Raw genomic sequence first — 12,368 nt, 5'->3', positions numbered from 1 at the left:
TGTAGAACTAGAGATTTATTTTAAGGAATTGGCTTATGCCATTGTGGGGACTGGCAAATTCAAAGTTTGTAGAGAAGCCAGAGCTTCAGGTATGAGTTGATGCTGCAATGAGTTGGAAATCCACAGGACAGGCTGGCAGACTGGCAGGCCTTTGTTGGGACTTTTTTGGTCTGTAGCTGTTGGTGTTTCCATTTTCCAGCTTCTTCAGCTCCAAGTCTGGGCTACATGAGGCAGGAAGAAAACCCAGAGGACTCAGTAGGTGTTGCTACATGGAACCCCTGGGTCCAGGATCCCTAGCCAGTCTATCTCCTCTCCAACTTTCAGGGTCTTATATTTTTTTAATATACAATTGTTCAGGGTTTTTAGCTTTCCTTAGTGGGAATAATAGTGAAAAGTCCACTCCACCTTCCCAGGAGCAGAAGTATTCAAATTATGTTTTAAATATAGCCAAACTTATTTCTTTTTGTGGTTTCTGGGTTTCTCATGGTTTCTCCTGGGATTATTTTTTCCACATTAAAATCTTAACCATTTGGAATCTCATCAGATAAAGTGGTTTTGTTTGAGTATTTGAATTAGCTAGCTACATTCCCCTGAAATGGTCAATTATGTAGCTATCTGATTTATTTGCTGCAAAGTATGATCACCATTTGCCTTTGGCTGTTTATAAAACTAGGACTTTAAAGGGTATATACAACCAGCTCTGTGAACCAGGATAGAGCTATCTTGGGGGGAAAAATCTGCTCATCTACTGAAATAATTATGAGAAGAAGAAAGTTTCTTTTTACCAAATTAAGATATTGTCTTTGTCCATAGAAATGATGCTTTGATATTGTCAAAATTTATATAACCATTCCCTATTCCAATTTTAAATAAATATGAGGTTTTTTTCAAAATAAACATCAGTAAATAGGTGCAAAAATACCTCGTGTTGGTTTTTTCAACAAAAATAACGGCAATCCGTCAACGAAAAGAGACGAACTCTGTAAAATATTCAAAGAGATTTATTCTAAGCCAAATATGAGTGACCATGGCCCGTGACAGCCCTGAGGAGGTCCTGAGATCATATGCCCAAGGTGGTCCCAGCGCAGCTTGGTTGTATACATTTGAGAGAGGCATGAGACATCAATCAAATACATCTAAGAAATACATTGGTTTGGCTCAGAAAGGCAGGACAACTCAAAGCAGGGGTTTCCAGGCTATAGGTAAATTTAAACATTTTCTAGTTGATAGTTGGTTTAGTTTGTCTAAAGATCTCGGATCCATAGAAAGGAATGTTCTGGTTAAAGATAAAGGATTGTGGAGACCAAGTTTTATTGTGCTGTGCAGAGGAATCTCTCAGATAGCAGACTTCAGAGAGAGAGCAGGTTGTAAAATGTTCCTTATCAGACCTAAAAGGGCACCTGGCTCTTAGTTGATTATCTCCTGGATCTGCAAAGAAAGGAAGGAAAACAAAATAGGGAAGGGATTCTCTATAGAAGTGGATCCTTCCCATGCAATTTCAAGGTATGGCAAAGAAATATATTTGGGGGTTATATATTTTTTCCTTGTCTCATAATGTTATGCCAGGTCACAATGAAAAGCAAGTCACAATATACAGGGTCAAATAAAACCCATCTGATGAGAATTCATAGTTGTAGGCCATGTCTCCCCAGACCCCTTAAGTAGAAATTTGGGCAAGATAAATTATCAGAGGTTAGCCCTCAAATCTAATTAGAAATTTGAACTGTCATTGTTAATTTTCTAAAGAATATAATCAAAATTCGAGTTATATGCTTTCATTTTTCTTTTACCTATATTTCTATGTATTTAACTTTTTTAATTTGCTTGTTTTTTAGTTGCCACAAGATAAGGATTCTTTGGTTCTAAGTGACAGAAATTCAAATGGGAAATGCATTTGCTCATGTAAGTGGACCTTGTAAACCCCAATTGTGGACTTTGTCAGAGCCCACTGGATTCAACAGCTCAAATAGTGTTGCCTTTCTCTAGCCCTATCTCGATGGTGTCCATGTAGAAACTGCATTTTCAGACGCCTTCACATGTTAGGAGTCATGGCCTCAGACAGTTCTGGAGCCAAATACTTGTGCTTTACTATTGCTCCTGTTAAATATAGGGAGGCCCAAATTTCTCTTTGAAGAATCAGTATGTCAGAATGTTCAGCTCTCTTATTCTTTAATTCTCCATTTTAAAGTTTGACTTCCTTGCAGTTTCAGTAAACAACCTTTTCCACCAGTTCTAATCAGTAGTTCACATCTGTTACCCCAGTCCCCTCCTCCATGCTGACTCATCCCAGTCACCTGCCCCAGTTACCTGCTCCGGTGCCTTTTCTGAACATGGGGTGTATGGAGACATGTTTATGATGTACGCCTGTGCATCTGGAGTTCCTCTCTGAATATGCTTACTTTCCTCTCACCCCACATCTAACTCCTTAAACTTCCCCCAACTTCCCACAGCTTGGGAGGTAGATGTCTTTAGAGCACAAGCTCCCTCCTTTTCCATTCCTGGCCAGGAATAAAACCTGCTTGCCTTTTCCCCCCACCAATTGTATGTTCTTTTTTTGCAGAAAATGCAGAGCAGGGAAATAACTCAGTACTGGGTGACAATTCTTTCTGCTTTTCCACAACCCTCCACAGTGTCCAAAGACAAGGGCCATGCCCTCTTGCCAGAGCCCTCCACAGTGTGTAACAGAGTGGGGTGAGGAAAAGGCGAACAATGATAACACAAACATCACACAAAATCACTAAAATCCCAGAAACTCAGGTAAAAAGCATGTCAGTGGGAGAGGAGGGGATGGGAGGGCTCCTTTACTACCAAAAGATAAATGCTCATCAGTGTGTATACAGGTGAAGTGCTTGGATGAATAATTTTATTTTTTTCCAAGGGAGGCTTGTCATGATTAACAAATTCAGTCTAAATTCACCTGCTGGATTCCTAACCAGCTAACCCTCAACATTGAATTTACTCAAAGTCATCCTACAGCCAGCATGGTATAGGGTGTGTGTAGTATAGAAAAAAAAAAAAAAAATGGAGTGTTAGGAAGATAAAAATCCGCAAGATAGGCCAGGCACGGTGCTAACACCTGAAATCCCAGCGTTTTGGGAGGCCAAAGTGGGCTGATCACCTGAGGTCAGGAGTTTGAGCCCAGCCTGGCCAACATGGTGAAACCCCATCTCTACTAAAAACACAAAAATTAGCTGGGTATGGTGGTGGGCACCTGTAATCTCAGCTACTTGTGAAGCTGAAGCAGGAGAATCATGTGAACCTGGGAGGTGAAGGTTGCAGTGAGCCAAGATCGCACCATTTCAATCCAGCCTGGACGAAACGAGCCAAACTCCGTCTCAGAAAAACCACCAAATCCAGAAGATAAAATTTGATCACCAAAGTGAGGTAAGAATTCTAGTCATTTTACTCTGCAATTGTACATATTAAAATAATTAGTACTTTGCTGGTCTCCAATATTTGTCAAGTTCCCCATTATAAGTTTCCTAATATTTCTCTAATATTTGCCACTCCCAATAATAAATTATAAAACAAGATGAGTTGTTTATATTTGTAGGCACAATTTATTTTAAAATCCACACAAGAAACTTAGAAACGCAGCACTATCTTCAGACATCACACTCTAGCTCTGTTTAAATACCACATATGCTAAAAACTGATGCCAGGACATTCTCTAAATGACAGTTACAAATCAGTTTCTGGGAAGGAAGTGCTCCATGAAAAGCTTATAGCAAAATAAGTCAGTTTTTCAGGTGGAGTATGGCATGTGAATTAGCCTTACAATAATTGTGTACATGGTATGTTTAGCCATTATTTAATCAAAAGTTTCAGGAAGTACCTTTTTTAATGCACAAGCTGAAAGAACCGTCAATATGCCTTTGTTCCTGCTGAGGGGTCTGCCATCCTGGAGGTACAAATACTGCAGACAGAACATCACCACAGGACTACGTACAGTTCAGACTGTTCAGGATCATTTCTATATAAAACTACAATTAGCTGAACTATGGCAAAGGTTCTTGAACATATAGCTTTTCTTCATTTCATTGCATTTTAATAAGTAGAATGTCACTACAGTAAATGCTGTTTAAATGTATTTCATTCACATATAAGTTATGATTTCTCTAACTGCCCATCTCTGTCGCTATACATTTTTTCTTTCCTGAAAATCTCTCTTCCACACCTGCTCTGCTTGTCACTTTGTTCTCTAAAGCCTATATTTTTTCTTTAAGGGGATCTATTTTCCTTGGAAACAATTGCTGGAAAGCCAGCCTCAGAAAGGTAACAGGAATGTTTTTCCTGTATTTTGAAACAAAAAAATTTTCCATAGGAATATCCATTCAATTATAGAACAGAAATCAATAGGAAATTAGGGCATGGCTAAGAGGGCTTTGCTTGAAAACCTCTATTCTATGAAATGCGGAATCCTGCCAGGGTGACATGTAGGTATAACAAGGCGAGGAGGACACATTCCCATGAGTTTCCAGCTCCCTGCAGGGTGAGGACCATCCACACTGGCACTTGCTCTGGCTTTTACTCCTCGGACACCTGTGGACCTGCAGGAGCATCCTGTAAGCCTTCCAACCCAGCCTCACTTTCAAGAGATTCTTTCTCTTCTTCCCTGGAATCTTTAGGATTGGAATCCTTTTGGGAGATACCCACTTCATCCTCTGGTTGCTCTTCATTAACACAGTTAGAATTGACGTCAAGTTTGTGGTCTAATTAAAAAAAAAAGAAGTTGTTATTTTGTTCCTACCACATGTCAGACACTCTTCCCAATGCTTTACACATATTATTTAATCTTCATATCAACTATATGAGGTATATTATTATCTCTACTGTCATTGCTATCATTATTTTACGAATAAGAAAACTGAGAAGACGGAGGCTTGGTAACTTGCTCCAAGAGTCCTAGCTAGTGAAACAGCAGAACCAGCATTTGAATTCAGGCCTCTGGCTCTAAAGCCACCTCTAAATCAGGATTGTTGCTTGGGATTTAACAAAGCCTGTATTTGAATACAGCTCTTCTCTGAATTAGTTTGATGTCCTTGGAGAGGTAATTGCCTGCATGCAGTTTCTTTTGTCTATAATATGGAGGTAATAAAGGCTATCCTACTTTGGTGAAGAATTAAGGTGTCTGAATATTTACAGCAGTGTTTGACACATGGATGATGCTTAACAGCTGGGAGTGCCCATTCTACTGACAATCTTATTCTCCATCAATGGTGTGTTAGTAATGAACATTTGTTAGTTTCTGTACTTAGCACATAGAATAAAAAAGTTTGGTCAAGAAAACAAGAGAAGGCATGGCAGTCAGAAAGCCTGACTATTCCCTTAAGGATAAATGGTTTAATTGTGTACAAATCATTTAATTCCACTGAGAGTATTTCTCAACCCAGTAGTAAAAGGGATATGGTTCCTTGAGGGGTGGAGGTGGAACTGCCTGGTATCAGAGTAACCAAGGCAGCTTTTTCAAACTACATACACTCCCTCAGAACACACGATATATTGTCTAGAGTGAGGCATGAAGGTGGGGGTGGTTATCCTTTCCAATAGAGAATCACTGCTGAAGCAACTCACTATTTCTGATGAAAATGGGTCATAAAACCTCAAGGGGGTGGAGAAAAAAATAATACAAAATTCACTGCTCTGACACTTGTAGAAATTTGTTTTGTGTATTAGATCTGCAATTTAACGAGTGATTTATAAATCTACTCTGTAATTTCACCTGTGGTTCTGAAATTTAATTAAGGAATTTAAAGGCTTCCACTCTCAAAATCTTCTGGTAGCCATTAGTGGAAATTTAGTTAATTCCTTATTCAAAGACTTTAAAATGCTTCATGAGCAAAATATAAGTTAATACCCATTAAGAGTCCCATTGTTCCAGGGCAGTCACCTAAGCTAGACTGTAGAATATGAAATAAACTACATTCCTCAGAATTTGATGTCTCTGTTTTCCAGTGATGTCTAGGCTGACTATATCCCAGTAATTTAAAAAAAGGGATACATTTGAATTTAAATGTGATTCTTACATTGGTCACTCTTGAGCTCCTCTGGCTTCCAGAGAAGACTCAGTTCCAGTGTGTTAAGATCACTTATCATCTCTCTCTCCACTAAGAAGCCAAATGAACTCGGTTTTTATATACATACGGTTCTCCTCTCGTCTCTTTTCTTTGGCAGCCTCGAATTGTTGCTTCTCATAAATGTCCTTCAGATTCTTACAGATTTTCTTATGAGTAAACCAGTGTATTTTCTGGCAGGTTTGATCACAATATATTACCTGAAAGCAATTGTAGGTTTATTTTCATTTTAAGAGCTGGGATTGTATGATTCCCCTACTATGACATTAAACCAAGAACTATGCTGTAAAAATGTTGTTTCCCATACTTTATTTTAAAACCGTAATATGTGGCTGATATAATTTGGATGTTGTTCCCTCTAAATTGCATATTGAATTGTGATCCCAAATGTTGGAGGTGGGGCCTGGTGGGAGGTGATAGGATCATGGGGGTGGTTTTTGCATAAATGGTTTAGCACCCTTCCCTTGGTGCTGTCCTCAAAATAGTGAGTGAGTTCTCACAAGATCTGGTTGTTCAAAAGCGTGTGGCACCTCCCCTGCCCCTGTTGCTCCAGCTCCTGCCGTGTGACATGCTTGCTCTCCCTTCACATTCCACCATGATTGAAAGCTTCCTCACACCTCACTAGAAGCCTGTGCCATGCTTCTTTTACACCTGCAGAACTGTGAGCCCATTAAACCTCTTTTACTTATAAATGACCTGACCAAGTCTCAAGTATTTCTTTATAAGCAGTATAAGAATGGCCTAATACGGTATCTATGTATTGATTTAGATTTGTACCTTGTAGCTTTACTTTAAAACAATAATGAATATATAACAAATAGTCTACCAAAGACTTTAGCAAACAGCTTATTATAAACCCACTGTGCCAGAATTGGTACATTACAATGTCAAGGAAGATAGCGTTTTGTCCCAAAGGTAGATAGGGTCAAGAAAAAGAAGGATATGGAAGAAGGGAGAGAGGCAGGCACCTAAATACATAACTTTTTAATACAGTACAAGATGTAAGCGTGATGGAGGCATAGAGGAAGCAGTGACTCACCCTAGCTGTGGTGAGTCAAGGTAGACAGAAAAATGGGAAAGAAGTATTCCAACTGGTGAAAATTTCTTTTACAAAAAATGCAGGAACAGGGAAGTGAATGATATGTTCAAGAACAGCAAGAAGTTTTTGTAAATGACCTTCTATTTTTGCAAGTGGGGGTGGAAAGGAGACAGAAATGAACTTCATTAAACACTTATTATATGGCAAGCACTGTGCTAGGCCCTTATATATATATTGTATTATTGGCCCCAATTCTTCATTCATTCCTGCATTCATACATTCTCATGATTTCAAAGTTCTCTGCACTGAAGAGGAGGAGACTTGATCTCAGATTGGGCCATGTGATTTGTTTTGGCCAATAGCATGAGACAACATGGCAGTTTCAAGGCTAGTCCTTGAGAGACCTTCTGTGGTTCTAGCTACATACCTTTGCTACTGCCATGACAACATGCTCAGCCTAGCCTGCTAGTATAAGGAGGATGAGAGTCACATGGCGTATAACTGCCCCAGCTAAAAACAGCCAACCACAACTGTGAGAGAAAGATTAAATGATTATTGTTTTAAACACTTTTACTGTGTTTTCATAAGCAGTGCTAGTTAAAGTATTTCCATTTAATTCTGGAATTTCACTTAATTCAGGAAAGTGAGGTTCAGAGAAGTAAGTCATTAAACAAAATGAAGCTGAAGAAGTAGGTGATAGCAGGTTATAATGGGTTTCATTTCATCCTTAAAGTCAACAGGCAGTTGATGCTACCTATGGGATTAAGTGAATGTACAACACGTGCATCTGTCCAGTATGTGGATGTGAGAACAATACTATCAGATCTGCCTTTTACAAAGATAATTCCAGCAGAAGGGGGCAATACAGTCCATAGGGATGAAAGATTAGCAACACTCAGAAATTGCAGTTTTATAAGGACATGTTGATGAAGAGACTGTCATTAAAGTAAACATCAGAAAACTAATTATATATTTATGAGCTGTCCTACTCTAGGTTTCACATCTGCACCAGCCTCAGTCTCCTTGCCCCACAGATAATCTTTATCTTATTTTCTCATATTCAATCATTCATTCATATCCTTTCTTTCCATGAGGTGATCAGCAAAGAGGCAAAGGAAGACTGGCAGTTTGGCAGAAATTTGGCAATTTGACACAGTATAGAACTACACTGATCCTATTAATTCTCTTCTAACACTACTTTTTAAGTATTAAATGCAATATTTTCATTGTTAGAATTTATTAGAAAACTAATGTCAACTGTTATAGAAAATTAAAACTCAATCATCAGCTTGGTGGAATCTAAGCCAAAGGTCAATGAACTAAAAAGAACTCCATTCTTACCATTTTGCAAACTGAACATCGTTTACTTGCTCCCTTTTCTCCACAGGTAGTGCAAAATTCCACATCCACAAAACCCACCTGGCCAGTGATGGCTTGGGTAAGGACGGAGAATGCAGTGGGATCAGAACCCTAGAGTGGGCACGAAGAGGAGAAAAAACAAACTCTGAAATCACCATGGAAACATTACAGAGATATCAGCCCATGGACACTGCTGTCCTACAATGTTGACACAAAAAGGGAAGAAATCATAAGGCTATAGATTACACAGAATTTAAGATAAAATGACAAAAATCTTTTAGAATATACCATTTTCTATACAAAAACATATGAAAAAATAAGTAATAGGTTCAAATAATTAGAGAAAAAAGCCTTAATCTAGAATAAAATTTTTCCAATTAGGTTAATTCAGTAAGCCCATAATGACTCAGATTTAGGACAATGACTCCAGAGTGGAAATTTTTTTTCTGAGAACTGACATCCAGACAATATTCGTATTCCATGAGACAATTATAGTTACAGTTAAACATCCAAAATGTTTAACTATCTTAATTCCTAAAAGTTTAGTGCAATCTAAGTATTTTAAAGACAGTATTTAAACTCATTTACTTGATGTTGGCTTGCAGTTCAAATAAATTATCACCATTATAATTGGTATGTTCCAAATTCTTTAAGAAATATATATGCAATTGAATCAAACACATGAAACTTATTACTAATGGGCTATGGAAAATTAAAATAGGTTGTTAAAAAAGATTTATAAATTTTTTTTTCAAAGAAAATTATAAGGGTCTAGGAGTGGTGGCTCACGCCTGTAATCCAAGCACTTTTTGAGGCAGAGGCAGGCAGATCACCTGAGGTCAGGAGTTCGAGACCAGACCAACACTGTAAAGCCCCAACCCTACTGAAAATGCAAAAATTAGCCAGGAATGGTGGCACACCTGTAGTCCCAGCTACTTGGGAGGCTGAGGCAGAAAGATCACCTGAGCCCGGGAGGCGGATGTTGCATGAGCCAAGATCATGACACTGTACTCCAGCCTTAGTGACAGTGCAAGAACTTGTATCAAAAAAAAAAAAAAACATAAGTATTTATCTGTCTGAGATGATGCTACTAAAACCTATTTAGCAAAAAATAATTACAGGGTATCTATTTTCTTACCTACTCCTAACAGTTCTTTGTTCTGAGTTTTTCAAATTTGTTTGTTTATTCCAAACCAGAATTTTGACACTCCTTATAATTTTAATTTTCATTTGAATATTTGCTTTTTCTTCTTAAGAATATTTGTTTTTATATTATCTTACCAACTGTACATAATAGAGGTTTAAAAATACCACCTGAGAACAATGTCCTGCACTGTTCTGTATTCTCAAGGTAGTCAAAGATAGCATTCAAAGATACAAGATGTATTTTAAAAGTAGCACTCCTTTTGAAACTGCCATGTTCTTCTTGAATACAAATAATAATTATTGAGTTTACTTTCACATGAAACTGCTATGAATTCTCTTTCAGAAGAAGATAGTATAATGGTGTGGAAAAATTAGGTGAAATGAAGTTTCAGATATTAGATATTTCAGTTAATAATTTCATCACGAATGAAATTATTAACTGGTCTATTTTAGTTGTGCTCAAATGCCGGAGGGCATCAGAGAATCTGTTAACAATGCAGATCCATCCCACTGCCCCATACCTTCTAACTTAAAATTTCTAAGGATGTGGTCTAGGTATCTGCATTATTACCAACATTCCCAGGTAATTCTAATACATACTAAAAGTCTGAGTATAACTGGTTCGTTATATTACATTGAAGGCTTACAAATCCGCATAATTCTTTTGCCTGAAAAGTAGAGTACTGGATCAGGGAGTACTCTGGTCCAAATCAACAGAATATGATACATTCAACAGACATTACAACAATGATATTTTCATGGTCAAATATTTCTTCACAAAACTGCCTGAGACATGTTCAAACTCTTCCATGAAATGGGACAGTTGCGGGAGCCATACCACACACTAACATTCTCACAAGAGAAAAGAATATTTTGCTAGGAGCACACCTGTTAGTGAACTATGGCTTACAAAGAAAAGTAACAGTGGTACAGATGAGTAACCATGTAGAATCTTTCTTGGTCCTGGTGTTGTGACAATAAATCCCTTGTTATACAAAATCTTGCCATCTACTTTGTTAAATAAGAATCTGTTTGGGTGCCCGAGCTCTTCCCATAGAAAGATATTCAGCCTAAAAACAAATAGGATACTTCATTAAACCTATTCTATAAAATCAGAAACATTAGCTAGCCTTCCAGAAGTTAAAATACATACTGTCAATGGATAAAGCAAACTTATCTTCAGTGGTATGATCTGCTGTGATGCTGGAGCAATCTTTCTAAACTCAGCTATGCCTCACACTTCCTGTTGAGCCTTGTGACAGGCAGAAGCCAGAGTTCCACAGTATGCAGAGGGAAGCAAAAGCTGAGCAGGAGGGCCCAGGATTGGCACTGTCAGAAAACAACACAGTGAAGCTCACGGCAAGCAGCCCTGAGAACCATCACATGCTGGGAAAAGGTGGGCATCACTTCAGAGGCTTAGAACTGGCAGAATATCAAAACCTATTAGGCAGTAAACAGTGGCTGTGATATGCACAATCACAAGCATTTGGGATAAAGTTTTCCAGAGAGTAGAACATAAAACTTTCAAAGAACAAAAATTTTTAAAAAGAAGTCTTTCTAAAATGCATTAAATACTATCTTAAGTTTATTATAAACCTTTTCTTGATGACTCAGATCACTAGGATAAACAATCTTGTACTCCAGGCTGGGTGCAGTGGCTCATGCCTGTAATCTCAGCACTTTGGGAGGCCAAGGTGGGCAGATCGCCTGAGGACAGGAGTTCGAGACCAGCCTGGCCAACATGGTGAAACCCCGTCTTCACTAAAAATGCAAAAAAATTAGCCGGGTGTAGTGGTGTGTGTCTGTAGTCCCACCTACTCAGGAGGCTGAGACATGATAATCGCTTACACCCAGAAGTCGGAGGTCGTAATGAGCCAAGATCATGCCACTGTACTCCAGCCTGGGTGACAAAGCAAGACTCTGTCTTAAAAAAATAAAAAATAATAATAATCATTATACTTTATAAACTCCAATTACATTATTCTACTATATGGGGCTAAGATAACTTGTTGACCATAATATTGACCTGCTTCTCTTTTTTTTTTAGAGAACTCTGGGGTGCTGTTTTAGATTTTGTGTTTTCTCCCATGAAGGTAGAAGGTCAGCAACCATTTGTGACTGCTGGAAATCCCACATAACAGGTACTGCTAGTTGCTTCTCTGATATCGATTCTCCCAACTTCCTCACTAACAGAAGTGTAATTTTGTTCAGAGCGGCAGCGTTTAGAAAAGCCAGAAAATACTCATTTTTCCAGGCTCCTGTGTGTCTACGGGGAGTCATGTTACACAGGCAGAAGGCTTCTGGGAGAGCTTATGTCTTCCAGATATAGACCCCTTTGCTCTTCCTGCCTGCCAGGGATAGGAATGTGAGCTGAAGGAAGAACATCAATGTCTTGTAACCATGAGGTCGTAAGTATGCGTATGAGAACCTACAAAGCTAAGGAATATTGGAGGGAAAGATGGAAAAGTGTTTGGGTCACCAAACTATTTTTGAGTCACTAGGCCAGACCTAGTTTGCCTACCTTTGGGCATCTAAGTATATGTGAATACATAAACCCTTATCTATTTAATTCATGGTTGGCTGGGCTTTGATATGTGCTGCCAAACACATTTGTAATTGATAAATTATAATTTGCTAACTTTATTCTTCCAAAAGCATAAACACTAAATAGCCAACTATATTAAAAAGCATGAGGAAAGAAACTCTTGAAAGTATGGGGGGCACACATGAATAAATTAATGCATGAACTT

The 12,368-nt window shown here is 38.3% G+C and overlaps 1 protein-coding gene across 2 annotated transcripts in view; it reads right to left on the bottom strand.

Moving 5' to 3' along the window:
* Window positions 1-12,368, bottom strand: part of ANKMY2 (ankyrin repeat and MYND domain containing 2) — a 50,185-nt gene continuing 37,817 nt past the window's right edge. The window contains exons 8-11 of one of the 2 annotated variants that reach the window (XM_032286722.1): window positions 8,455-8,583; window positions 6,145-6,274; window positions 3,212-4,712; window positions 1-221 (exon numbers count right to left, since the gene is read on the bottom strand). In XM_032286722.1, coding sequence (XP_032142613.1) covers window positions 4,528-4,712; window positions 6,145-6,274; window positions 8,455-8,583 — 444 coding nt within the window. In that variant the 3' untranslated portion in view covers window positions 1-221; window positions 3,212-4,527. Of the gene's footprint in view, window positions 222-3,211; window positions 4,713-6,144; window positions 6,275-8,454; window positions 8,584-12,368 lie in introns of those variants that run through there. The other variant, XM_032286723.1, reaches the window with a different exon arrangement.

The sequence above is a fragment of the Sapajus apella genome, unplaced genomic scaffold, assembly GCF_009761245.1.
Source record: "Sapajus apella isolate SASKATOON/1434 unplaced genomic scaffold, GSC_monkey_1.0 scaffold19, whole genome shotgun sequence".
Classification (NCBI taxonomy): Eukaryota; Metazoa; Chordata; class Mammalia; order Primates; family Cebidae; genus Sapajus; species Sapajus apella.
The sequence above is the reverse complement of the archived record's forward strand: the minus strand, read 5'-3'. Positions and strand labels throughout refer to the sequence as shown.